The sequence below is a fragment of the Struthio camelus genome, chromosome 9, assembly GCF_040807025.1.
Source record: "Struthio camelus isolate bStrCam1 chromosome 9, bStrCam1.hap1, whole genome shotgun sequence".
NCBI classification, from domain to species: domain Eukaryota; kingdom Metazoa; phylum Chordata; class Aves; order Struthioniformes; family Struthionidae; genus Struthio; species Struthio camelus.
This window is the reverse complement of record NC_090950.1, coordinates 18,482,136-18,507,430: the sequence shown is the minus strand read 5'-3', so window position 1 is coordinate 18,507,430 and position 25,295 is coordinate 18,482,136. Positions and strand designations below refer to the sequence as shown.

Genomic DNA, 25,295 nt, shown 5'->3' with positions numbered 1-25,295 from the left:
CACATATTAATTAGGTATGGTTTCTAATGAATGAATCTGCGTCATATTTCCACTGGATCACCTGTCACAGTCAAAACACAAAACAGCCAGTGTTACTTACCAAAGCAGGGATTCAATATCATATGCTGCATTGACATGAGTGGCCCTTGCTTTGATTTACTGCACATACACTATTACATGCGTGCATATATAGCACTTATTAACATAGTTTTTAAGTGCTCTTCAAATATTAAGGAGTCACATTCACAGCACAACTAGTAAAAAGGCTGTAGTAACACCTATTTTTCAGGTGAGAAGCTGTCACAAAAAAGTTACAGTGAAAGCCATCCACGTAGCTTCACCTTAGCTGCCCAGTGAAGACTTGAATGCAACTATTCAAAATACTTAGCATTACGTACCATTATGATTAAAGCACAACTGTCACCAAGGACTTTTTTGTCATCAAGTCCTCATTATTTTCACAAATCTACTCACCAGATCTCAAGTCAGGCACTCTAAAAATAAGGCCCTGATTCTGTACACTTATATTCAGCAGGTCTTTTCTCTCAACTCCCACAGTCAAACATAACCATCATTGCCCCTTTGCATGGTTTCCGCAAGCTATTAACTCCCTTCTCAATACCCCAAACAAATGAAGCAGGAATCCAACAGAAAAGATGCTTTTTGCCATATACATCTGGATCTTCCAAGAAATCTATTCCTAGTACTGAATAAGGTCCCAACAGAAGAAATGCCTGCTCACAAAATTAAGAACTGAATCAAAACATAAAGGCCTCAGTTACAGGTGAAAAAGCATTTCATAAATTGAGTGCTTAATACAATTTCTATTTTGTTCTGTATCAAAAGGAAGCTAATCTGCTAAAACTGTCTCCTTTGACAGAAACACCAGCTCACTCTCTCATTGCATTGTTAAACGGGATTTTTGTCATTACTACCCAATACTGAACTAGGAATACTTTTCTCATTGTTAATTAACTGGGGAATTAAACAAAAGATGTACACTACTAACATGTCCTTAACTATTATACACGTCATGTAAGTTCTAAAAAAGCATTTTTGCTTAAACTGCCACTTATCTTTACTAGAGAGCTTTTTATCTGAGTGAAAAAAATTTATATGGAAACCAGTTTAAAATATCTGTCCTAAATCCATGCAGGGTTGCTAAGAAAGCTCATGAGGCCAATCCTTGAACTAACAAAGTCAAAAAAAAGTTTATGCACACAGTACAAATCCCATTTTTTAAAAGTCGCATAACTGGGAAAGCTTTATGTACTGACTGAAACACAATTCTAACAGAGTTCACAGCTCTACAAGAGAGGTACTACATTTTTTGCACATAAACTACTTTGCTCTTCAACAAATATGCATTTCTGTGTTATGTACTGCAATATCGAAAACAATTCCTGCACAGAGAACTCAGCTCTTGATCACTATATCTAGCTATAGCCATACTTGATACAGGAAAGCACGAGGCAGGAAAATAAATGCAATTAGCAATGGTAGAGCCAGTATGTCAAAACAGACACCTTATGGAGCATCAGGGCTACACGAAAGAGGAACACAGTTGCTTTCATTTGGAGCAGTTTCTCCGCTAGAAAGGAGCATCAGTTGTCAGTGTGAAGAAGCAGAGAGGGGAACCTCAGCACTTAGACCACCAGTCACAACTCTCGTGACTTGGCGGGCTCTTTGAAGGGCTGGGTAGAATCACACAGGGAATACATGAGGAACACTGGAAAGACCATCTCTGACTCACGTTATTAGCTCTGTCTGCATTATCTGATACAGGCTCATTCACTGAGTAACATTCAACCAATATGCACAATCTTCATGTTTCTTATACTGCCTTAGTCTTCCACATTAAGTTCAAATTCTCAAATTCAAAACTCTAACCTCAGAGATCATTAGAGATCTTCTCCTTAGTTGATGGACCATGAAAACCGCAATTCAGCAAAGAACAGTACTCCTCCTCAGATCCTACTTTTTTCGGCACGTTGTCAATCCAAGCCCATCAAGAACTCAAATGCATAACTGCTTCGGGTTTGTTTCTCACTGCTCTATTGAAAGTTTTATGGTTGAACAATACCACCACAGGTGTCACAGAGCTACCTCCTTTGTGTGACTTCAGGTTGCTGGGTCAGACTGACAGAAGAAGTGGTAGTGCCTCACCAATTCAGAAAGGACTAGCAATCGGTATTCAATCTTTACTTCCTTCTTTCCTTAACATGATGGGAAGTTAAAACTGTTAATGATTTAAATAAATACTTAAGTATTTAAATACAAGCCTGGGAGTTTTCAAACTACAACTTACTGCTACTCAAAGTGGGATTGAGACCCACTTACAAGAGGCAACTTGGACTTAGCCACATTCAAATATAAAGTGCCTCTGATGCAGAGGCTGCCAAACAACCTCTCTCAGGGACGAATTCCCTGGAGCAAATAGCTAAAGAGGTCCAACTTAATCTTTTCTCTACCTCTTGGCTCCAAAAATAAATCCTAATATTCCTAATAACGACCAACTTCAGTAAGAAGGGTGTGAGACCACAAACAGAATCAGTGTTCTCTTTAATTTTTTTTTTTGTTTTCATTTCTTTGGCAAGCAGAGCAAACTGAACCCCTTTTTCCCATATTTTGGGTAAGAGCTCTAGTCACAGCTATGTTGTGCGGGAGAAATCAGCCTTCTACAGAGAGCAGCTCCCTGAGCCCACCCAAAGCAAACAGACCCCTGCAGAGAACGAGGTTTTCAGTCTCCATGCACTCCACATCAATCTAGAGTTGCAGCTGAGCAGCACTTTTTTCCACAGCTCCAGAAATAAAGATTTCACAATTCACTTCAAGTCTTCTTCCTGGTCTATCTCCACAATGCCTTTCTTCCTCTCTACATTTAAAATAATAGCAATAGAAGCATTATTTTTTCTCCCTTTTAAAGACAGAGGCCATATCCAATGCAAACAGTGAAAGTTACGGTCCTCCACCACTTTTATGCTTACGTAATTTTTGTTCACTGAGCTACTATTGTATTATCTAAGCATACTCCAGTGTCAGAAGACTAGGAAGTATCTCAAAAAGCTGGTGCAAAAGAACTGCTGCTCACCACCGAGATTAAAAGAATGAAGTTACTCACACTTTTAGAATAGCAAAAGATAAGTATAAAATAACAAACAGAATAGAAATCAGCTAAATAGTCTCTACTTTTGAAATACTTTCCAGAGAATATGTTTGAATCATAAGCTTAAGCAGTAACTCCGCAGCTTTGAAGTAGTATGTCAAAATTAAGTTAAACTGAATTTGCTATTTGCCTTGGTCCTCATGAAAATGAAACTGAGGCTGAGACAGCACCTGCAGTTTCAGATCTAAGTCAGTCATGCTTTAGAGATAATGTAAATCACAAATTACATCACAGGAAAAATTATACCATTGCACAGACCTACAAAGTTACATGCATTGCTGTGAAGAAAGCACATAAATAGTGAAGAAAGAGTTGCACCTTGTTCTGAATTACTACACTAGTAGCTATTTCTTGATCTATCCTGACTAAACCACCAGGGTGCTCAGCAGTTTCACCAAAATATTTACTGGCAATAAGCATCTGTATCAATAGAACAAATGGTGCAAGTAAATTCATGGCATAGTTATTTAGGAAAATGTTGAGCTACTAGAGTCTTAAATAATCAGTATGTCTAAAGAGTTCTGCAAATCGCAATCTGTAAGTACTACTAGTTTATCTGAGGTGAGTTTTCTAATAGTTGGCGTAATTAAAATATTTCAATTTAAATTTTACACTCTAGGTATTATCTGGGAGGAAGCAAAGACAACATGCCCTGTTCTCCTCAAAACGTGTCCCGTCTGTAATCCTTAAAATACTAATTCAGTTTCAGCCTGCATAGTTGCCAGTTCATTCTTCCAGTTATTCAGTTTAACTAGCATTTCCTAATGGTAATAAAAACTTTTCAAGGTCTGGAAAAGACTACAGCTAAAAAAAGAAGGAGCTTCTGAAATGTCCTGCAGTAACTAGGTAATTTAAATTATCACGTTTTCTTGGATGAAAGTGTTTTAACTTTGACAGCTCAAGCCTTTAGTAAAATCCATGCATGTATAAGTAAAAACTACCAAGGTGTTACACATGTCTGCTCAAGCTTCTTCTTTTTAAAATACAGTAATAAATATAGTTACAAACTTTATCTTAAACATTTGCTATTTTATTGTTTTCAGATATTTGTAAAAACACCGAGGTAACTAAAAGTTTCTCTTACCAACAAGCAGTCCAGCAGCCGTCCTCTGCACTTGCTTTTGTTATCATGAGTTAGTGAGGCAGTTCTTAATAACTGAGACCCTATCTACAAGGGAAGTCCTGACAAATGAACTATTTTGTCTGAAATCTAAAAAAAGTCTCCAAGGGCTTTTCAAACTGTTATCAAAAGATTAACATATCAAAGAAAATTTGGCACTGCCTGGGATGTTTTTTTTTCAGTGTGTATGAACAATTGCAATACTGTAATTGGACTAGTATAGAGAATATGCTCTCAGGCATCAGACTGCTGGTACAGCTCATTCTATTCAAACCACAAATGGCTCACAAGAATCCTAGAGACATAGTTTCAGGTCTACACACGAGTCCTGATATTATCTGCAAAGCTAAAAGCATATATGCTTCTGAGCAAACCAGCATCACCCTGGTTTACTGCAGCAGCATCACACTCAGTACTTTTATGAGACAGTACAACAAAATTCATTGTAAGGAGCAAGTCAACACTAAAGGCAGCAGTTAATGCACACATTTCTCATTCTAAACATTTTAAAATTTATCACCGAGTGTAATGAAGTGATCAGATACACCAAATTAGAAGATTTTTAACGATGGAGTTCTACAAAGCAAAACGTGGTCGCTACTTAGAATGCTGCAGAAATATATGAAAGTTATTTTCCTGTACAAGACCAGGATGAATGCCACTGCTTTGGTAGGAAGATAAAGGGCCAAATGAAAGATAAAGTTATGTATTGAGATACATGCAGGAAAAAGTCCAAATTTAAAGACTGCATAGGTTTAGAGATTTTAAATACAGGAATCTTCCTCAGCTCCCTATATAATGACTTCTATTAAATAAACTGAGAACCTTGAATTTTTACAGCAAAAGGATTAAGGGGAAAGAAAAGGACTGATCTGTCTAGAAAAAGATTGTGATACAGCACAGACATGAACCATTTTCCTGAAATATAATCTAATATTTTGGTAAGTTATCAGTCCGGCTTTCTTGGGTCCAAAGGGCTCCATTATGGCACTAGCATTTTAAGGGTTATTGAAATGTATATTCTCTGGAATCCAAGACACATGGAAAACGATGGGGAAAGAAGAACAGTAACAGATGACAGTTATCTAGTGTGCTTCCTATTTACAAAGGTCAAAGACTATAAATTAATTTCCAGAACGATTAGCAACAAATACTCTTCAGTAAGAGTCAATTTACAGCCTCGGAAATTAACAGCAAGTTTCTATATAGTCTGATGTTATCACAAGTCTTTCAGATTTCTAAATTAAAAATATCTTGAACAGTCATTCTTAGCTGTATATGCCTATCACACAGTAGTCGTTTTATTTAACTGCCCCTTGACTAGCTGTCAAAAAAAAAAAAAAAAAAAAAAGAAAAACCCTGTTTTGTTCTGAAAATAGAAAACCAAATTTCAGTCTCCCAGAAGTTAAGTCTCCGCACTTTAGAGTCATACTTCCAACCCTTTGTCACGAGAAGCAATCAACCTTCAAAGCTAACAGTTCCTACAAAGGCAATATTTATTTCCAGATTTTATTCTTGTTCCAGTAGACTGTGATTTTCCACACATTTAGAATATTTTTTCCTGCATTACAGTAAGGGTTTTCAGTGCTCCGTGCAATATACAAAACACCAGCTAATGCTTAACCTCTGCCATACTAGCAGTTATGAAATTCAAAAAGGAAGAACTACTCAAACTGGAACAGCAGTAACAAGCTAGGAAGATGTAATCCGAGAAATTTTGAAAGAATACAATCACATTGTTAGGAAAAAACAAAACACGGCATAGGTTATATCTGAATATTAGCAGGAGACAACGTCAGCAAATTTTACCAAGAGATTACCAGCACATTTGTCCAGTCTTTCACAGAAGTCAACTTTTTGACACTACCCTGCAGGGCTGAAGCATCAGGTGCTGCACAAGAGCACTTGCAGCTCCAGGAGATGGTGCTTCGGCAGAGGGTTCTGCGCTCTTCCCGCAGGCCCAGCCCCAAAGGACGCTTCAAAGTCAACCAGTTACGTACAGCCCTTGGCTTGAGGAAACTAAGTGACAATAATTCACAAAAAGCTCTCAATACCGAAGCGTACTTCAAAATCTGAATGTCAGAATATGTCCTATGCTTATAAAACAAAGTACCTTTTATCCAGATACTAGCAGTTAAAACTAATGAAAATACTTCTTGGAATTTATGACAGAACTAAATAAAAATTATTCCAGAAAGATTAAGAAATCTTTCCAGACTGATCACAGAAATATTTCTCAGTAGAAGAGAAAAATATATCCTTTCTCGATCCAAGACTTCCATCACTATCCTGACAGTGAGAAGGCTTAGTCCACACTAACATTTGGCAGCACTGATCATGCAAGGTTGCACTCAATACATTGTTTTCAACACATGCATAATATTTGACCTGATGATGTCGAAAGAGCAGGGCAAAGAATTATATTCGGTATAGTTTAAGAGACCACACTCTAGAAAAAGTATACTTACAAATAAGGCAGTAAAAACAAAAGCAAGAGTCTTATCAGCCTGCATCTCCTGCTTATGCAAAAATCCTAATGAGTTCCACATACCATACCTGAAGAGCTGAATCTGTAACACTGCGATCATTTTAAATGCACTATACCAATAAATAAACGGTGAAGGATATAATAGCTAAGACTGTACAGAACAGGACAGGGGGAATACACAGACAAAACGTTTAGGAGCACACTCTTCTGAAACTGTATTACATAATATACTGCATGTTTAAAATAAACAACCCCAAAAAAGGCAAACTTAAATAAAATGTTTCAAACTTTCAAGAACTAAAACCAAACCTTCAACCCACAGAGGCTTGGACAATTTTCCCAAGTTTACTCTCCAGCCCTTTTTCTTTACATAGAGGTCCAATTTCACTATACTCAGAAATAACGTACTATTTCTTAAATTTTTCTGTTAGCTTCTTCTGAAAAGGTTGGCAAGAACCTGCAGCCACTGAAAAAGAAAAAAAGGACCATTTCTAAACTTACTTGCAATCACAAATGCTAGCACTTGAGTTTAAGGGATATATATGAGTGCCCTGCTGAAACCTACATTCTCACATCTTGCCTCTAAACAGTCTTATCAGGATTCATCCATCCCTCACTCTCGTTAGTCAGGGTATCTCCCCAAAGGAAACAGCTTGCAAAGATTTTTAATAGCTTCTCAGAGTCTTCAAGGAACTTCTACCAACCACAGGTGTGCCCAAACCATGCATTTTCACACCTCATGTGCACCACTCATATCTCATCACCAGTGATAACTTCCACTTATTTTCTGGGACTACTAGCAGCCATTGCTTGCAGCAGGTGGGATTATGCTACACCCTGAGCAATGTACCCGGGCTGTTGCAGAGCGCTACAGACTGTTCGCACACCACCTGACATGCCTGACACCATGCACAAGACACTGTCTTCGCCTGCCCTGAAATGCATTAAGAAAAGCGTGTTACTCAAAGACCACGTCAGAACTGAAACAGAGATCCTATACTCTGTATGTATTACACATCTTAACTGAAATTCTGCAGATATAATGTTTGGAAATGGGACTTATGACCACAAAAACAACATTACCCTATTTCACTTCAACATACCCTATATGAGCTTCAGTGAGTTACTTTAAAATCATCTGTAAAGCTTTCAGTATTAGTTAACTTTTTTATTTTATAAAAAATATATGTGTGTGTATATATATATACACACATATATATGTGTATATATATATAAAGTTATATATATACACATATATATATATATCACACACACAGAGAGATATCTCTATATAAATATATATATCGACACACACACACACAGATATACATACACAATCCTAAACCAGATTAAAACAGTAAAGAGACTCTCCTTGAAAGATGTCTTCAACTGGAGAAATGCACCTTACAGGAACGGAAGTTTTTGCCATTTAGAGTGCCAGAAGCCAGTGGCTGCACCCTTAAATACAAAGTTAGCCACATAACATACACTAAATCTCTGGATAGGACATACAAGCTGAAAGAACTACTGAAGAACTAAAAATCTTCTAGCTATATTTTGAAGGCAGTTAAGGTTATAATTTGTATTACAAACAAAGCTTAACACTTCAGTCAACTAACCAAGCTCTAACAATAAGAATGACATAATAGTTTAATGAATACATGGAAATTTTAGAAGTACACGAGCTAAATTTTAACAAAGCCCTCCACTCAATACCTATTTTATCACTTCCCATCTTAGGCTTTCTCTTATAATGCAGGCTTTTGTTTCTGTGTTTAGGCTTAAGGAAGACCATTGTATCCAACAATCACCAAACCAAAATTGTATTTACATTTGTAGAGTGTATTCTTTGTAAAGTATACTTTTTGTAGACTGCAATAGCAATTGCAATGTTTATAGTAAAATATGTGCTACATTAAGGAAAGATAATTCCACGTCTAACAATAAACTCAGTATTGTAACTGGTCATAACAGCTATGTTCTATAGCCAATACTGTACTCCTAACTCACTTTCTAACTGGTCTTCAGATCTTCACTTTCAAATCACTAAAATGTGTTACTAATGCAATTAAGCACAAGTTGAAGCTATGTTAGAAGAGAATTCAGGAAAACAGCCAGTCATATCAAGAACAACTAGTCGAGCACTTTTTCACCTAACCTTCTTGCAACCTCGTTCATCTTACTTCAAGTAGCAGATATTTATACTAACAAAAGTTTTCAACGGATAAATCAAGCACCAAAAGTGAAAACTGCCAGCGTTTTCTGTTACTCACAGTCCTTCCTTGTTTCCTTTTTAGATTTCTGGACCCTTCACCTGACTGTCATAAGGGAAAGGAGGTCTCTGTTCCACTGCCTGGGAACCCAATAAAGCATACATTTATTTTTACATGCTTATTGCTTCTTTCCTATTTTGGAAGACCTTTTGGACTAGACATTTGGGTTAGAATTCACAGACCTTGACAACAGGAACAATGAAACGTTTTATTTATTCTTGGAAGAGAAAGCTGAAGTGTTTTAAATACCTCTAGTAAGGCATGGCGCCATTAAACTCCGCTTTAGTCTTTAATAGCCGAGTACTGAAACGATATCCAAAAAGAGGAGGAAGCTCCTTGTTTTCCATGGAGAATGAACTTCACTCAGTCCTTCTATACTGATTAAATAACCAAGACTATTATGGGTAGATAATGGAGATGGCAAAGGTGCCCCTTCCCAGTACCAAGAGAACTGCAAGTACTACAGCAGAGAATTGGGAGTCCGAAGACCCAGATCCAGCAACAATGTGTCCTTTCAAGGAAGCATTTCCCCTCAGGGGCTGTGCCAAGAGCCCAACCTTTCCTGTGTGGCTGCCGCCTTATTGTGTGATGTAGAGTATCTACTTCCTGGGATATATTTGCTTTTGTAGTATGGATGCTCAGTAAAGGAAGGCAAGGACTTTTTCCCCCCCACTTCCTCTAAAATTCTTGGAAAATATATATATATATATATTTTTTTTTTAAGTAAAGGTAACATAAGAACACTTGAATCAAATTTCTGTTTGGCCTCCAGGTAGTTTACCAAGCAAAAATAGGTTAATTACAAGAAATGAACTTTCCTCTAAAAGACAGTTCAACCAAGGTTCTTCAACAGCGTATACAGCTTGCATATAGTTATGACTACAGCATATTCTAGACAACTAACTAAATTCATTATAAAGGTGCAAAATTGCTTGCTTATTTTCTTTCACAAGTATAACTTAATGCTTTTTGCTGCTTTTGGCTGAGCACTCTGAATCAGGCCAAAGAGCAGTGTTTGTTCATTCTTTTCTAAAGTAGTGATGGAAAATTTAGAGATTCCTTTGAAAGTTCAGCTATGAGTGCTAAATGCACACACACTGCATCTTCCAGAGTACCAACAGCACCAAATTACACCTACCTTTAAAAATTTTGTCAAAGTCAAGATATACAAGTGCAAATACTTCAATCCCAGCACTTAAACCTGAGTTTTTAATAGCTGATTTCAATTACGATTTTAAAAATATGGTATCATAAATTAATACATACCCCAAAGTACGTATCACATTCATTTTAGCTCGATCAGAAATGCTTGATGGGAAGAGCTCCTCTTGTGCATACATCAGCCCTCCAATCAATATAAAACCTACGCGTGAACGTGAAGAACTTAACCTAACTTTCAGCCTTATCATATAGTATTTAAATAAAGTTAAAAAGCTGTATCAAAGAATTTAACAAAATTTAAAGTGTTTGTCAAGCAGGACTGCTTATATTTGTCTTGTTTAAATTCTAATGATGACTGAAACACCTATAATTAAATAATGTAAAAATAAGTTTCATTAACAGATTAGACTGCTGCAGCTGACAACTGTCTTATGCACAAGAATTTATGTGACCTGGCAGCTTAGCTCCTTAAAATGATTAACATGCGCTCAAAACTACCATAAGGCAAGATGAGAAAACAGAGAGGAGAAAAGTACACACTACTTCCATGAGCATAACCTGGACAAAGACAAGAAGAGAACAGAATATAGGACTAATGTTTAACGCCCAGCTCCTTCATGTCTAATTTAAACTACGGTCCATGCCCATTTAGCTATTCTATGCAGGTCATTCAGACTAGTCCTACAAATCCAGAAGTGCTTTAGCTATTTAGTAAATTATTATCCCTTACAGAAGGGCTTCTACAACCAATGAAGTTAAATTAACTTACAGCAGCCTACTAGAATACATTCCATCAATGCCTTTAGATAGCGCAGACTAAATGACACTTTGCAGTGCTTATGTATATCCCTTGGGAACGATTTCTATAGCATCCATAGCGGGAGGCATCTGTAAAATGGAAAGAGGCTCTGCGACAATCTGAGGCTTGAACTCCCTTCAACCACTGCAATCTGCTCAGCATGGATTCTGACAGTCAGTAGAGGTCTTTAGATCACCTGCAGAATTACTGCTTTCAATAAGCAATAGTTTTCTATTACGACTCCATTTATATTTAACTTTTATCCAGCATACTTACCAAAAAGGAGAAATTCTCCTCAACATAATCACGTTTGGAGTAATACTGATGTTCGCCATTTGAACCACCATTTCTAGATAGATTATTTTCTTCCTCTCCACATAAACTTTCTTCACAACAGTACTATGAGACAGAACGGTATCTGTCTTCTGCAGTAATGAGTAAAGTTACTTTTCTTAAAACCAAGAATGAAATGTTGTAATTTAGTATGTTAAACGCATCAAGGAGTACTCCTTCCTCAAGCGTGGACCTCACTAACAAGACCACCACCATCTACTCAAATATTCAGATACCTCTAGTCTTGATGCTCAGCTCAGATTTCCCCCATCTGCCTCGCTTTCTCAGAAGCGGTATGTCAAACCAGAGGCCAGCTTTTTAAAGCACCATAACGACTGACACCACTCTCTCCATACAATGAAATGCATAAATAGCTTTTACTCCCTACCCTTTGGATAAAAGTAACCTCAGAATGAAAACTCCAACTGAAGGCTAACAGAGCAACACAAGAACAACTCTGAAAGGTCAGATCAAATGTCCATTTAGCCCAGCATCTAGAAGAGCAGCAGTCAATCAACCCCCATGGGAAGACTAGTATAGAGATGCTTCCTCGTGGATTCTCCCTGATTACAGTGACTTGCAAATTCAAGAGCTTCTTGATCCAAATGCTACACTTTCTCATTTAATGCTCCTAAATACATTTTTCTCATTACTTTCTGAAAATATTTTAAGCATGCCAGCATCCTGCAACACAGAATTCCACAGCTCATGGGGAAGAATTCTTGCTTATTTTGCTCCACCTGCTAGCTTCAGCCAGAGCCTCCTACTTCTCATATTTGAAAGGGAAGTTATTCCCTATTTATCCTCTCCTTGCCATCTGTGATTTTTTTATAAACTATTTTATCCCCCCTTCAGTCCTATCTTCTCCATGCAGAAATGAACTGTAATTGTCTTAGAGAGGCCATTCCACACTGTTGATCATCCTTGTCTCCTTTTTAGCGCCTTTTACAGTTTTATTCTATTTCTTATGATATGAGGGATGTCACATACGTCGTAAAAATTTGCACATGGTCAATAACACATTAATATTACACATAAATTACAACATAAATATACTACACAAATAGCTAATTAAGATTGGTTAAAGAAACAATGTTGGAAAAAATAAGAGTGCCTATCTTCTCTCATGCATACTTGGTCATTACAGGCAAACTGAAGAGAAGTTGCACATTCCTAGAAGCACTTGCTAGTTGTATTAAGTGCTGATGTAAAAAAAGTCACACATAGGATGTGTGTTAGATTCCATTATATGTGTTACAAGAAATACTCCATTTAACATATCCAATAGATTTTCATAAAAGAACACCAAAAAAAATGACTTCCAAGATAAATCATTTAAAAAATTTTAATGACTTCCTATAAATCATCAAGGAATTAACAAAACTAGTAATTCCATAGGTACTAAATTCCTCATCATCAATTGCTAGATTCCTGAAATATCCTCCAGAATATCAGACGTTAACGCCAGGACTGTCCCCACAGCCATTTCTGATGAGCATGAGTCTGGTCTTGGATTTCAGGTTTATAGTATAAAATTACAATTCTATTCCAGATCCTCCCACACAGTTTCCCGAAGAGAAACAAGAGATATCCAGCATCCTAATTCCCACCCCTAGTCTGACGCTTAGCGACTCACAGTAAAGGGATCAAGAGTAGAGCATGTGATATACCTGAAAGCATCTCAAAGAGCCACGAAGTAAGCAGCAGCTTTTTAGCCTAGCTTTCCAAACAAAGGAGCAGGAAGGGGACACTCTGAGTCTATGCAACCGCCACTGCGGGGCAGCTCTTTCAAAGCTGACATCGCACCTTAAAGCTTCAACTAGATCATACTTAGGCATAAACTGCATCCCTTGTAGAGGCTCTGCAAATTCCTCAGATGTGTATGCTTCTTGCAGATGACCTGATTACAGACGGAGTAAGCTTTATCCACAACACCTAGCAAACCACTGTGATTAATACAGTTAGAAAGTAGAAATCCACACATACAGCTTTCTGACAGACATCAACTTCATTCACACCTTGCCTGCAAATATTCCAACCCAGAAACTCCTTGCAAAGTCTTTAAAAAGCCTTACTTCATGCAGGTAGAACTAAAGAAGTTAACAAAGACCTAACTTATATTGTGTTGTAACACGTGGTATGAATATGTGATCGGGCCTCTTCTTGGCCGAAGCACATAAAAAAGGAAATCCACGAGCAACTACCTCATTCAAATGGAAGTAAACAACCAAAAGGTAAAAACTCAAACTGAGGCACCGAATATGACCTTACCTTAACGGAACATTGAGAAGGGTATCATCCACAAGTTAGCGTATTTTTCCTGTCCTTTAGGCTGATATTTTGGATGCCTACAAGCTCATTTGCACGCCTATATTTAATGAATTCACCATGAGACTTTTGAAATGAAGAAACATTAATCTAGCTAAAAAATAAATTAGCACCCAAGGAATGAGGAGGTTCCTTGATGGAGGAAAGCATAGATATAAAACACACTTCAGGTATCTAGCAAACATAAGATGAGAGACTGTAGTGAAATACTGAGCAGACAACAAAACACCGCCACACTAACTTACCAAACTCAGCTGCCTTGCTATATCTGACTATCCACAATATTGGGAATGATAGTCCCCAAGGAAAGTGAGATTTACAAAGCTGAACTGCAATTTAACAAGTCAATAGAAAAAATTTTCACAAGGAATACACCAACATACTCTCAACCTGATACATACAGCTCTTTCTGGTAGGAATTAATCAATCAGCACAATCACTGTCTGACTGATCTTTGTTATTTCTCCTGCTACACCTATCAGTGTTTGGTACCAAGTACTTTACAACAATGTTACTGGGACTTCAGCCGGGCAGACAATTTTGTATTTAAGATACTGTTGCTTCCTAGCCATTTATGCAATCGGAGGATAGCAGCAAGCAGCATAAACTGCAGCACTCTATACCATTGTTCCACGTTCAAGTTGCAGACTAGGCAAATCCAAATTACTTTGCACTGAAACATAAGAAAAGTACTCATATGATCCATTCTACTAATGCAGTTGACAGTAAGTAACAGCACTTCAGAGCTTATACTGTAGCAATAATCACTACAGAAACTACTACAGCCTAAGAACTGGTGTCACAAACGCTACCAGCATACCTGTATCAGCTTAGGGCACAAAAATTCTTCATAAGCCATGTTCAGAATGCAATTATGCTAATAACTTCACTACTGATAAAAGCTCTCTTCTTTCTCTGGAAGTGATGTAGCTGGATAAGAGATGGGACAGAGAACAACTCTAATGAGATACCTACACTAACAAGCTATACAGTAATGACTCCATAGAGCAGACAAAACCCTAAGTTATTTTTCATTGCACCTTCCCCGCAAAGAGCATACAATTTGTGTGGTAAAGCACTATGTGTATTTTCACATTTTGGCCATTCGCTAATAAAGTACAAGTAAAGTACTGTTAAAGGATACAATCATAAGAAAATACGATTTATATTGCAAGTGAAGAGTAAAATTTGCAGATGAACTAATGAAATTTACAGAGTCAGGGACCTGAATACACCTTCAGTCAAAGACAACTAAACAATAGCACTTTCAACGCATTTTTGTTTGCTCAAAGGTATTACTTTGGTGTCTGCTCCAGCCACACACCCTTCATCCATGGGTGGATCTTACCCAAACACTAGATAACTGCTGTAGTAGAACAATTGTACAGAATTATAGATAGGCAGAAGCTGTGTTTCATCCATACACCGCTAACATTTAAAGCCTGGCTGCCCAAATAGGTGCCAAAAATCATTACTTCTTTTCACATCACAGGTCTTCAATATTGCCTCAGTATTAAGGCTCTAGCAATTAAATTTGTCTATGATGCAGAAAAGCAACGTCAAGACCCTCTCTTGAAACAGTACCTACTTTTCTGTGTGTTTTTCAGCAAATGAACCAACTGAAGGGAGGGTTAATCCAAAGAACATATTTGCCAAGACTGTCCATTTGACAGCCCTTTTATATAGCTGTTTGAATTATTCAGTCGGTCTGAAAAGAACATTTAGCTAGCTCATCAGAACCGGACTACTGCCATGGTGACAGAAGCACCAGTTTTAGACAGTAGTGCCCTCAATCAAAGACTGCTGAAGCCAACAGAACCCCTTTGACCTTCACAACTTTTGTGAAAATGTTAGGTACGTTAGGGTTCCTCCACTGCTCTTCTATTATAAGAACAGTTCTTCTGTTCAAGAAACAGAGGTTAAAAACCCTATCCCTCTGCTGGAAAAAAAAAAAACTCCAACTGTTCAATAGTAATAGGACTCCGGAAATTCACTTGTATCCAAAAGATATACAGTTCAATACTTACTATTACAGAGTGAAGGTAAAGTCAGGCAGCTGATGCAACGTAACTGCAACATACCATACAACGTCTGTATTAGAGGCCAAGCCTTACCAACATCACTGAACTTTCAGCTTCTGCTATCTACTACCATGTTAAACGTACCCTCCAGAAGATAAGCTCTTGCTATTGCTGCCAATTGCGGCTGCAGATCTGAAGGACAGAGTTCGCAAGGGCAACGGTACTTTTCTTCATTGATCTGGAGGCACGGTATGATAGAAAAAACACATGGGATTAGAGTAATGTTTTTCATCTGCTCCAGTTATCTTCTAATAAATCCATCACTGAAATAGAAAGAATAGTTGGTTCCTTTGTTTTGTCATGCAATCTACTACAGCCACTCCAAAACCAGCTTTAAGAGTACATGAAAATAATTATACTGAAAATAGCAGGACTATATCGACAGTTGGACTTTCCAGTTTGAAATCTGGCTCTGCTCACTCAGGCTCCTTGTACTATTTCACACACTGAAGTATGCATCTTTCATAAATGATCTTCAAAGCCCAAAGTGGACCTTTCTAAGAATGGATAAGAAGCATCAGCATAGCTGCTAGAGTCTAAAGCGCTAAACTGAAGCTACTAAGACTTCTAAACCAACTGAGAATTTAGCTACCCTCTACTACATTAAAGCTCCACATACATCCCCATAGCACAGAACTTCTACCCTTTTGAGGTTTTTAGGCTCTTCCTACAGCACCAGATAACATGCTTCATTCACAAAAATGAGCAAAATGAGAGAGACAGAGAGAGAGTAACATTCAGAACGCAGTATCTTCCCAAACTAATATACATAGCATAATCTAACCTTCTGCACCTCTGCAAGATCTGAACTCACACAATATGACCAAGCAGCGGACAAAAAAAAAAACATCCTGTGCTTTTTTTCCCCTGCTCGGCCCAACACAGTCTAAAATTAGTATCACTAGAGAGTTTAGTCTGTTCCAAACTAAAACAACTATACTTGTCTTTCTCAACACACCACCTTGGTCTTGATGGCCACCAATAAAAAGACTTCCTAAAGTACTACTTTTTACTGTGAGAAAGTATCTGTTTTTAAGGCATAATCTGTGTTTTCCTTGATGAAACTTAACTCTATTTCAAATTATCCATCAGGGCCACGGAAAACAGCATTCCCTCTTGCAAATCTTTTAAATACTTGAAGTCTCTTACATTCCCCTCAACCTTCTCATCTCTTGCCAAACTCTAATTTTCCTCCATCTCTGTGGAGTTATGTTTCCTCTAACTCTGATCATTCCCATTTTGTTTCTCTGAACTCTTTCCAAGCGGTCCAAATCCTTCTTGAATTCTGGCACCCCAAACAGATACTTTTTGTACTTTGAGAGTATACCAACAGTAACCACAGCCAAAGGATTTAATCATTACATCTCACAGACAGTACTCCCGTTTAAATATCCCAGCGAGATATTTGCCTTTTCTACAAACAGCATGACACTGACTCATGTTCGACTTGTGATCCACTACACCCCCAGGTCCTTTTTTCTAGAACCTAAGCAGTTATTCCTCATCCTGCGTTTGAACAGCTGATAATTCGTGCCTCGGTACAGTACTCTGCATTTGTCCCTACCGAATTTCATCCCATTTTTCAGATCATTTTGAACTCTCATCACGTCCTCCAACACGCAGTCCCTGAGAATTTAATAAGCACATTACATCAACCAATCAACTGATGCTTTCATTAAAGACAACTAAAGCCAGTCCTCAGAAAGCTTTATTAAAAAAATCAAGGGGCAAGACCTGTACTGTTTCTGCCCTGTCCACAAAGTCTACTGCTCTGCAGTAGAAAGATATTAGACTTATCTGATGCAATTAGTTTTTCACAAATCAGTTCATGTTGCCACTCTTCTCCCAGTTATCTTCTAAGTACTTGGAAAACACAATACTTGCTTATTTATCTTTTTCCACCAGATCAGATTAAGAGAACTGTCAAACTTCCAACTCCCCTTCCTCAGCTCTCTTTCATTATAATACTGAAAATTTCCCTTTTAGTACTCCTGAGTCCAGTGATAACTTCTAAGCACTCTGAGCTGCTTTAAGAATTTTACAATGAAGCTTATCAGGACCAACTGCACAGAAGTGTTCAACCAAAGTACTTTCTAATGCAAATATTACCTCATCAGAAGTATTAATAAAATTAGTCACCTGCATGACTAACTTTCACAGAAGACAAGCAAAAAAGGACACTGAACACTTTAAATGTGCTGCATCTTCTGTAGATACATACTTTCTTCCCTGAATAAAAGGCCACATTTTCTATGGGAACCTTGATAGCTTTGTCTCTTGCTAGTTGCACCCCAGTTTGCACTTTGACCTTTCCAATATCTTCCCCTACTGATTCTCACTGTCCTTTCTCATATGTTCTTTACACACATTCTTTATAATCTGACTTATCTCCACTTTCTCTATGTTCTTTCTTGCATCGGAAGTCAGTAAAAGCTCAAATGAAGTCAGTTTTACTACTTCATTTCTTGAAACTCTTTTTATTTCGCTGTTCTATCTCCTACACCCTGTAGGGTGTAGAAAATCACAAACTGATTTCATTGCCACTGTCATTTGTCACCTTTCATTTTGACCTCCTGCACATTGTTTCTATCTACTAGCTACAATAAAATCCAGGAGTGTCTATTTCTGTTGCTGTATGTGCCTTCTAACTGAAAAAGTCAGCAACACGTCACTAAACCTTGATAAAGGTCTAAAGAAATAGAACTAGGTATTTTGGTTTTGAAGGATTGTCTTTTGGTCTTAAAAAAAGATATGACATCTCAAATTAAAAAAAAAAAAACCCACACACAATGGACTCGTACCTGTAGAAGTACCAGTACCTGGTCCTTTTCCACAGAGCTGCTTAAAGATGAACAATGTAATGCTACAGATCTAATAAGCCAGAACCAGAAAAGGGGCTAAATTCCTTTTAAAAAGGAGAAATACAGGACCAATTAATTCAAAATGCAGATAGCTCTGTTAAAACTGGTAAGATTACAAGTGGGAGGATACTGCACCATTTATAAGAACATGCAGCTAGACTTTGTGACCCCTGAAGTTAAGTTCCGTATTTAAAAAAAAAAAAAAAAAAAAAAAAAAGAGCAGCAGGATACAGTACATAGGATTTTTATGCTACATCACATTCATAACTCCTGAGCAGCAACTACTGAATTGCCTAGCTATCCTTTGTTATTTAAGGTTGCCTTTCAGCTATAAAAGACTAAAGACCACAGTTTAATTTCAACCAGGAACAAACGTGTCAGAGTTGAGGCTATAATACAACTACAGTTTACCATAAACTGCACTTTTGTTCTCTGATAAGCAGATTATTTAACAAAGGAAATAGCTTTTTATGAATGAAAGCTATTTTTACCACACTGTATAACAGTGAGAGGGAAACACTTTAGCATTACTGTTATTTCAAATATTTTTAAAATTGTCTAATTGGGGAATTAGGATTTTTTAACTATGTTGGTTTTTGTACAAACACTATTATGCTAGAGACAACCAGCTTTATGATTTGGTCAAAATGTTGTTTTGGTTTGGTTTGTTTTTCCCCACTAAAAGAACACAAAGCCTACTAATTTGCACAACAGCATGCCTACAGGCCCAAAGCAGGATTGGCCGTACTAGACACCTTGCTGTGGAGACAGGTAAGCCCTGCTCGCAAAAGCATACGCTTTAAGGCCTCCACCCACTCACACGAGTATGTGAATCTAAGACATTTGAAAGATAAGAGCCTAAACTTATATAGGAGTATGTACTTGCACATTACACAGATGTGGCCTACGCACTGAGGAACGCTCAAAAGAAATAAAGTCTAATGAAGTCTTTTTTTTTTTTTTTTATAGATCCTGAAACTTAGAATTTTAAATTACCTGAAGAACTTTCTCCCACAATGTATAAAGGAACGTAATCTCTTCCCTCCACCCCAAATACAAATCAGGCTCAAACATGACAGACGTTAAGTCAAAGCAATCCACTGTTGATATTTGACCAAAATAAAGGAAGTAGCATCTGAAGGCTTCTAGAAAAAGAAAAAAAAAATGAGCCAATGATTAAGACGCTTGATGAAAATCTGGCTTTTTCCATGTCAACTCTCTCCAGTACAGATTTACTCTATGACCTGGCTTTAACAATAAAAGCCATTTCTTTCCTATAGAACAAGTGGAATTTAGCTCCACATGATTGAAAGTCCAGGTCTTGTTGACCATCTGTTTTATCCTCCACATAGAAGACAGTATACTGACCTGCGGCCTTCAGATTATTTTTTCTTATTTGACTCAAGGAAGTGGTGTTTGTACTCTTTTTTTTTTTTCTTTTCAATAATTCGTTATGACAACAGCAATATAATCCGTCTGACGCACAACGCCTCTCAGAGAGCATGCTAATAGAAGAGGACTGAATCACTAAGTTTCTCAATCATACTCAGCTACCATGAAGTAACTTCCTTCCCCATTTCCCTCCTCTAGCCAGACATCTCACGCTGCCTGACTAGGCAGCTAAGGCCTTTAGTCCCTCTCCTTTTAGGTTAGGGATGAATTGGCGCCTGATCAAGTCATCAAGCCCTGCCTAGAGGGAAAAAGGGCTGAATGAAAAAGAAATACAGGAACAGAAACTAATTTTAGGACACAAAAACAAAACAAACAAAAACGGGAAGGGGTGAGAGAGTATGATAGGCTCAAATATCAGTCTAGAGGACACTGAAAGACATCAAGCAGAGCACCCGGAACAGCATAACTGCTTCTGGAAGGTATTCAGGAAGTCAGTGGATGCTGTCCAGTGCCTCTGTTGGAGATGCAGTCCTCAAGGTTGCCTGGATCCCCTTCATTAAGCTTCTTTCTCCTCCTGGCGGCACAGACGGTCAGCTTTAGCCAAAATCAGAAGGAAGGTAACAAGATCCCACTGCCTGATGGGACCTTGGATGGGGAGGGTACAAAGAGATGATGGAAGATGTGCAGCCAGAACCTCAGCAAGAGAGTCTGAAGGAAACGACAACTGAGGAAAAAAAAGGACTAGAAGGGGAAGAGCACAGCTCATCATGCTAAATTCAAATCTAATACTCTCTATACGCACACAGAAGTTGGGAAGAGTTGTTCTAAAAGACTGAGATAGTCAGTTACCTTGGTAACAAGAGGACTTCAAGAATCCAAGCAACATGAAGTCAAAAGGTATAACTAGTAATATCAAGGCACAGAAGTACAATAAAAAATTTCTGTTTGAACAGTCTAGCCTACAAACTGATTTTACTTCAGTAGAGAGTAAACTAGACAAAAAGGGGAGACATATTGAAAAGGAAAAACATTTAACAGCTAGCTACAACTAAATAGAAGGGTTTAACTGAGAACTGGAAATATGAGCTAGAGATCAGATATATCGAAGGAAAACAAAAGAAAGTACAACTGGAAAGCCAGAAACTGACTTCCACTGGAGGCATCAAACAGCAAAAACTGAAACTTCAGCCAATGACTAGAAAAAAAACCCACACAGTTTACTACCCCTCAACATTGATGATGGCTACATGCAATTTACAATCTGTATATTTCACAGCCAAACCAAATCAGACCACCATGTCACTCCAGGCTAAGCAGTCATAAGTTAGCCCAGTTATTTGATCTGAAAACCTTAAGAGAAAGGTACAGCTTCTACAGGGACTGATTTCGGTGACATGACTTTCGGTGACATGACTTAGACTGTGAGTTATCTGTGACAGGCTAAGTCCTTCTGCCTTGCGTTTAGGCTGCACAGTCACAGAACACTTAAGGTGCCATAGCATGGAGGCAGAAAACATGGCCAGAGCAAGAGACTCACTTTCAGCAGCACCACCAGCATGAACAATAGCTTGGGAAAACACCTTCATCCTACCCTGCGCTTTACATAGAGCCTTCTGAACCACTTACATTCTGCACCTCACCTCAGCATCCCATCTGTAACTGGAATGCTTGCTCATTTTCTGAAGCACTTTAAAAGATGAGTACTTTTATCACACCGTTTTTCACTAGCTGATTTAGACTCTTACATTGGAATAATCCATGCTGTTAAAAGTTAGTGTTCTTCGTCACAAGTGCCCACACTGATAATACACAACATATTTTCAAATTCAACAAGCCATCCTAACAATGTTTCCCACGAGTCAGGAAAGGCGATTTAAACCAGCATCAATAAGTCTCCAACTGAATTATACAGTCCAGAGTTTAAATCTCTGTTAAGAGTTCAGAGTTTAAATCTCCAGTACATCTCCACTAGACTTTGTAAAGTTGTAATTTGTACATAAAGTTGGCTATTTGTAATTAGCCAACAAGAAAAAGCACTTTAAAAATAACAGCAGTATGTAGCCCTTACTGTTGTGACACAAACCAAGACAAATCAACTCTTCCCTCAGCGCGTATGCAACTAAGACCTGCTGCTGTCACCAGTGACACTGCTACATGGACATTAAGTTTAGGAGGGTCTGATTTATATCATAGAGCATACTTAAACAATGCCAAAAGAAAGTAAGCATGTCCAGCTGTTTCCTCTACAGGTAGAAGTAATTCAGTCTTCTGCAGTAGATAACACAATGTCTTATAAAATTCAATTTCAGAGTTTTCAGGTATAACGGAACTGATCATAGAAAAGTATAGCTAACCTGTCTGAAGAGCCAGTGTGTGGACAAATCTCATACATATAATGGCTGAGTCACCTACAATAAAAAAAATAGAGATATAGATAAATAGACATACATACATATATACATATATGCAATCAGAGGAATGAACAGATTAAGTGAAACTTAAAACTTTAATTGCACTAGCTAGGAATATACCATACTGTTCAAGTGGTATATTCCACAAGTAAATTAATACAGCAAAAAAAATATTTTAAAGAATTCTAACACTAGATCAAAACTCTCAGCAATCACTTTAAGAGAAAAGAGGCAGTATGGCCCGACAACTACCTGTGATCACGTTAGAACAGCTTAGACATTAACCACCTCCTATAGCTGGAGGCTACACTATCTCAGCTGAGTGAGACAATAGCTTCTTGAACTGCTCCAGCAGGACTGAAAGCAATCATCCAGCCACAACACCTGCAGGTAAATACAGCTCAATGGCCAGCAAGCAAGCACAGTATTGGCCAGAGCGAGCTTTTCTCGCCAACACTGCAGGTCTTCAAGTTTTTTCTCTTCATCTTAAGTATTGCAACGAAATGCTGCTGTATTTAAATAGAAGTAAGGAGATATTCTTTAAAGAACCAAGACTCTGTTCTTAATTTCAAAGGCAAAAAACCCTATTTCAGCTGTGGACATGACTGTGGAAAAGTAGCCTAAAGAGGACAGTAATATGACTGATTGATCATTAAAAATTAGAAATCTGACCACGGGCCAGCAAGCCATGCTAAGCATTTAACAGGCAGGTGAATGTAAACCTGTTAACTACCTGTATTCTAGCAAGGCAAGTCTCTAGTATTTTCTGGAATATGGAAGACTTGACTGAATGAGGCAGTTGTTTTTAAAACCACCTAACCAATTCTGTTTCATTTCTCACGGTTTAATTCACCTAGTAGGTGTTTCACACTTCACAAGCATAGACAGGCATCCTCTTTAGCATGAGGCAGTGATGTCAGAGGTTTTTGCAGCCCGAGGTCACCATCTCCACAGCTGAGCTGACAGAAAAATACTGTATAACCTTTGTCAAGAGCAGTGTAGCACACTGGCACTGCCCTGCTCAAAACCAGACGAGAGGCGTCGAGTCCGCTTCTTGAACTTTGCTGGGGAAGTTGCTCTCTGCTGCGCAAATATCAACAATTTCAACGGACCCAGACAGCACAAAATAGGTGTAAGCGTGCCCAAAGAGCAAAACGCTCTGTCTACGGATGTAATCGCAACGCCTGAGAGCCAGGAACCAGCAGGCAGAACTGAAAGCAGAAGAGAGCGGGCGGGAGAGGCGCGACTAGGCTGCTGCCCACGCGGCCGCCCACGACCGCGGGGCAGACCCACGAGCAGCCCCGCCGCCTCCGCCCGAGGGGCGCGGCGCCAAGCAGGGCCACGGCGGCACGGGCGCAGGGGGGAAGGGCGGGGGGGGGGGCCCGGCGGCTTCGCGCCCGCCTCCCCTCGACCGCCCCGGCCCGGCCGAGCGCCCGCAGCCGCCAACGGCCGCGGCCCCAACGCGCCGGCCCCCCGCAAGGCCCCCTCCCCCCGCGGCCCGGGCACGACGGCGGCGCCGCCGCGGGCGGGAGGCCCGGCCCGGCCCGGCGCAGCCCGCGGACCCCTCACCTGCCCGGCCGCGCGGCGCCGCGGCCCCACTCACCGGCGCCCTCAGCTGAGCCCCATGTCGCCGGGGTGGGCGCGGGACCGGGAGCGGGACCGGCTCTCCCCCGCCCGCCCCACCCCGCCCCCGCCCCGCGCGCCGCGCCGCGCCGCGCCGCGGCTGCCTCGTGAGCCGCCACCAGAACCGCCGCCAACCGGCTCCACGCGCCGGCCGCGCTGGGCGGGGCAGGGAGGGGAGCGGAAGTGACGCCACCGCGGCACGCCCCACCTCGTCACGCGCCGGAAGAGCGGGCGGTGGCGCGGCGCCAGCCCCGGGGCGGGGCGGGGCCGCGGGAGGGGCGGGGCCGGGGCGGGGCCGGGGCGGGCCCCGCCCTGGGGAAGGGGTTGGGGGCGGGGCTTGGGCCGGGGGGCAGGAGAGAGGCGTGGGGCTGGGGGGGCTGTGTGGGGCGGGGGGAGAGCCGTGGGGCTGGGGGATGGGGGATCTGGGCGATGAGCAGTCTCAGGGGAGGGGAGAGCCGTGGGTCTGGGAGGGCTCTGTGGGGCGGGGGGAGAGCCGTGGGGCTGGGAGGGCTCTGTGGGGCGGGGGGAGAGCCGTGGGGCAGAGGAGGCTCTATGGGGCGGGGGGAGAGCCGTGGGGCTGGGAGGGCTCTGTGGGGCGGGGGGAGAGCCGTGGGGCAGGGGGGGCTCTGTGGGGCGGGGGGAGAGCCGTGGGGTTGGCTGAGGGATCCTTGGAGCAGGAAGAGATCTACGAGGGATGGGGATGAGGGGTCCCGGGGGCAGGGGGAGAGGTGGGGGGTGGGGGTAGGGTCTGTGGGGCAGGTGGTAGCCGTGGAGAGGATGGGGAGGTGGGGTCTTGGGGCAGGGGGAGAGCTACGGAGCAGGAGGCAGAGGAGGCTTCAAGGGCAAGGGGTAGCTGTGGGGTTGGAGGGGTCTGTGGGGCAGGCAGGTGGCTGTGGGTGGGGATCTCTGAGGGGAGCTCATGGTGGGGGACAACCATGGTGGGGGGACTGGTTACGAGGGGCAGAGGGTTTGGGGGGAACAGAGGGGCGCCATGGGTGCCAGTCTGGGGGACACGGCTGGCAGCGGGGATGGGGTCGGTGCTTCTGGACCGGGCGCGTGGGACGAAGGGTGGCGCAGGAGCGAGAGCCTCTCGGGCAGCGGCGGGACGGACCGCGGGCCCGGGCCAAGGCCTCCACGCAGGAGGCGACGCAGAGGCACAGGGGCTGCCGCTGGCACCCAGAGGCAGGGGCTGATGGAGCCGAGGGCCCCGGGTTGATACAGCCAGGGGGGGCTCTGCAGCCAGCAGGGAGCCACGGTGG

At 40.7% G+C, this 25,295-nt stretch overlaps 1 protein-coding gene across 10 annotated transcripts in view; it reads right to left on the bottom strand.

The window, feature by feature from the left end:
* ATP13A3 (ATPase 13A3) overlaps positions 1 to 24,133 on the bottom strand; it is a 66,501-nt gene extending 42,368 nt beyond the window's left edge. For 2 of the 10 annotated variants that reach the window (XM_068953943.1, XM_068953951.1), the window contains exons 1-3: positions 23,983 to 24,099; positions 23,267 to 23,624; positions 22,357 to 22,410 (exon numbers count right to left, since the gene is read on the bottom strand). In XM_068953943.1, the coding sequence (XP_068810044.1) occupies positions 22,357 to 22,394 (38 nt within the window). In that variant the 5' untranslated portion in view covers positions 22,395 to 22,410; positions 23,267 to 23,624; positions 23,983 to 24,099. Of the gene's footprint in view, positions 1 to 15,695; positions 15,739 to 15,833; positions 15,905 to 22,356; positions 22,411 to 23,146; positions 23,166 to 23,266; positions 23,722 to 23,982 lie in introns of those variants that run through there. The other 8 variants (XM_068953944.1, XM_068953948.1, XM_068953947.1 and 5 more) reach the window with 8 other exon arrangements.
* Between the last annotated feature and the right edge of the window lie 1,162 nt (positions 24,134 to 25,295).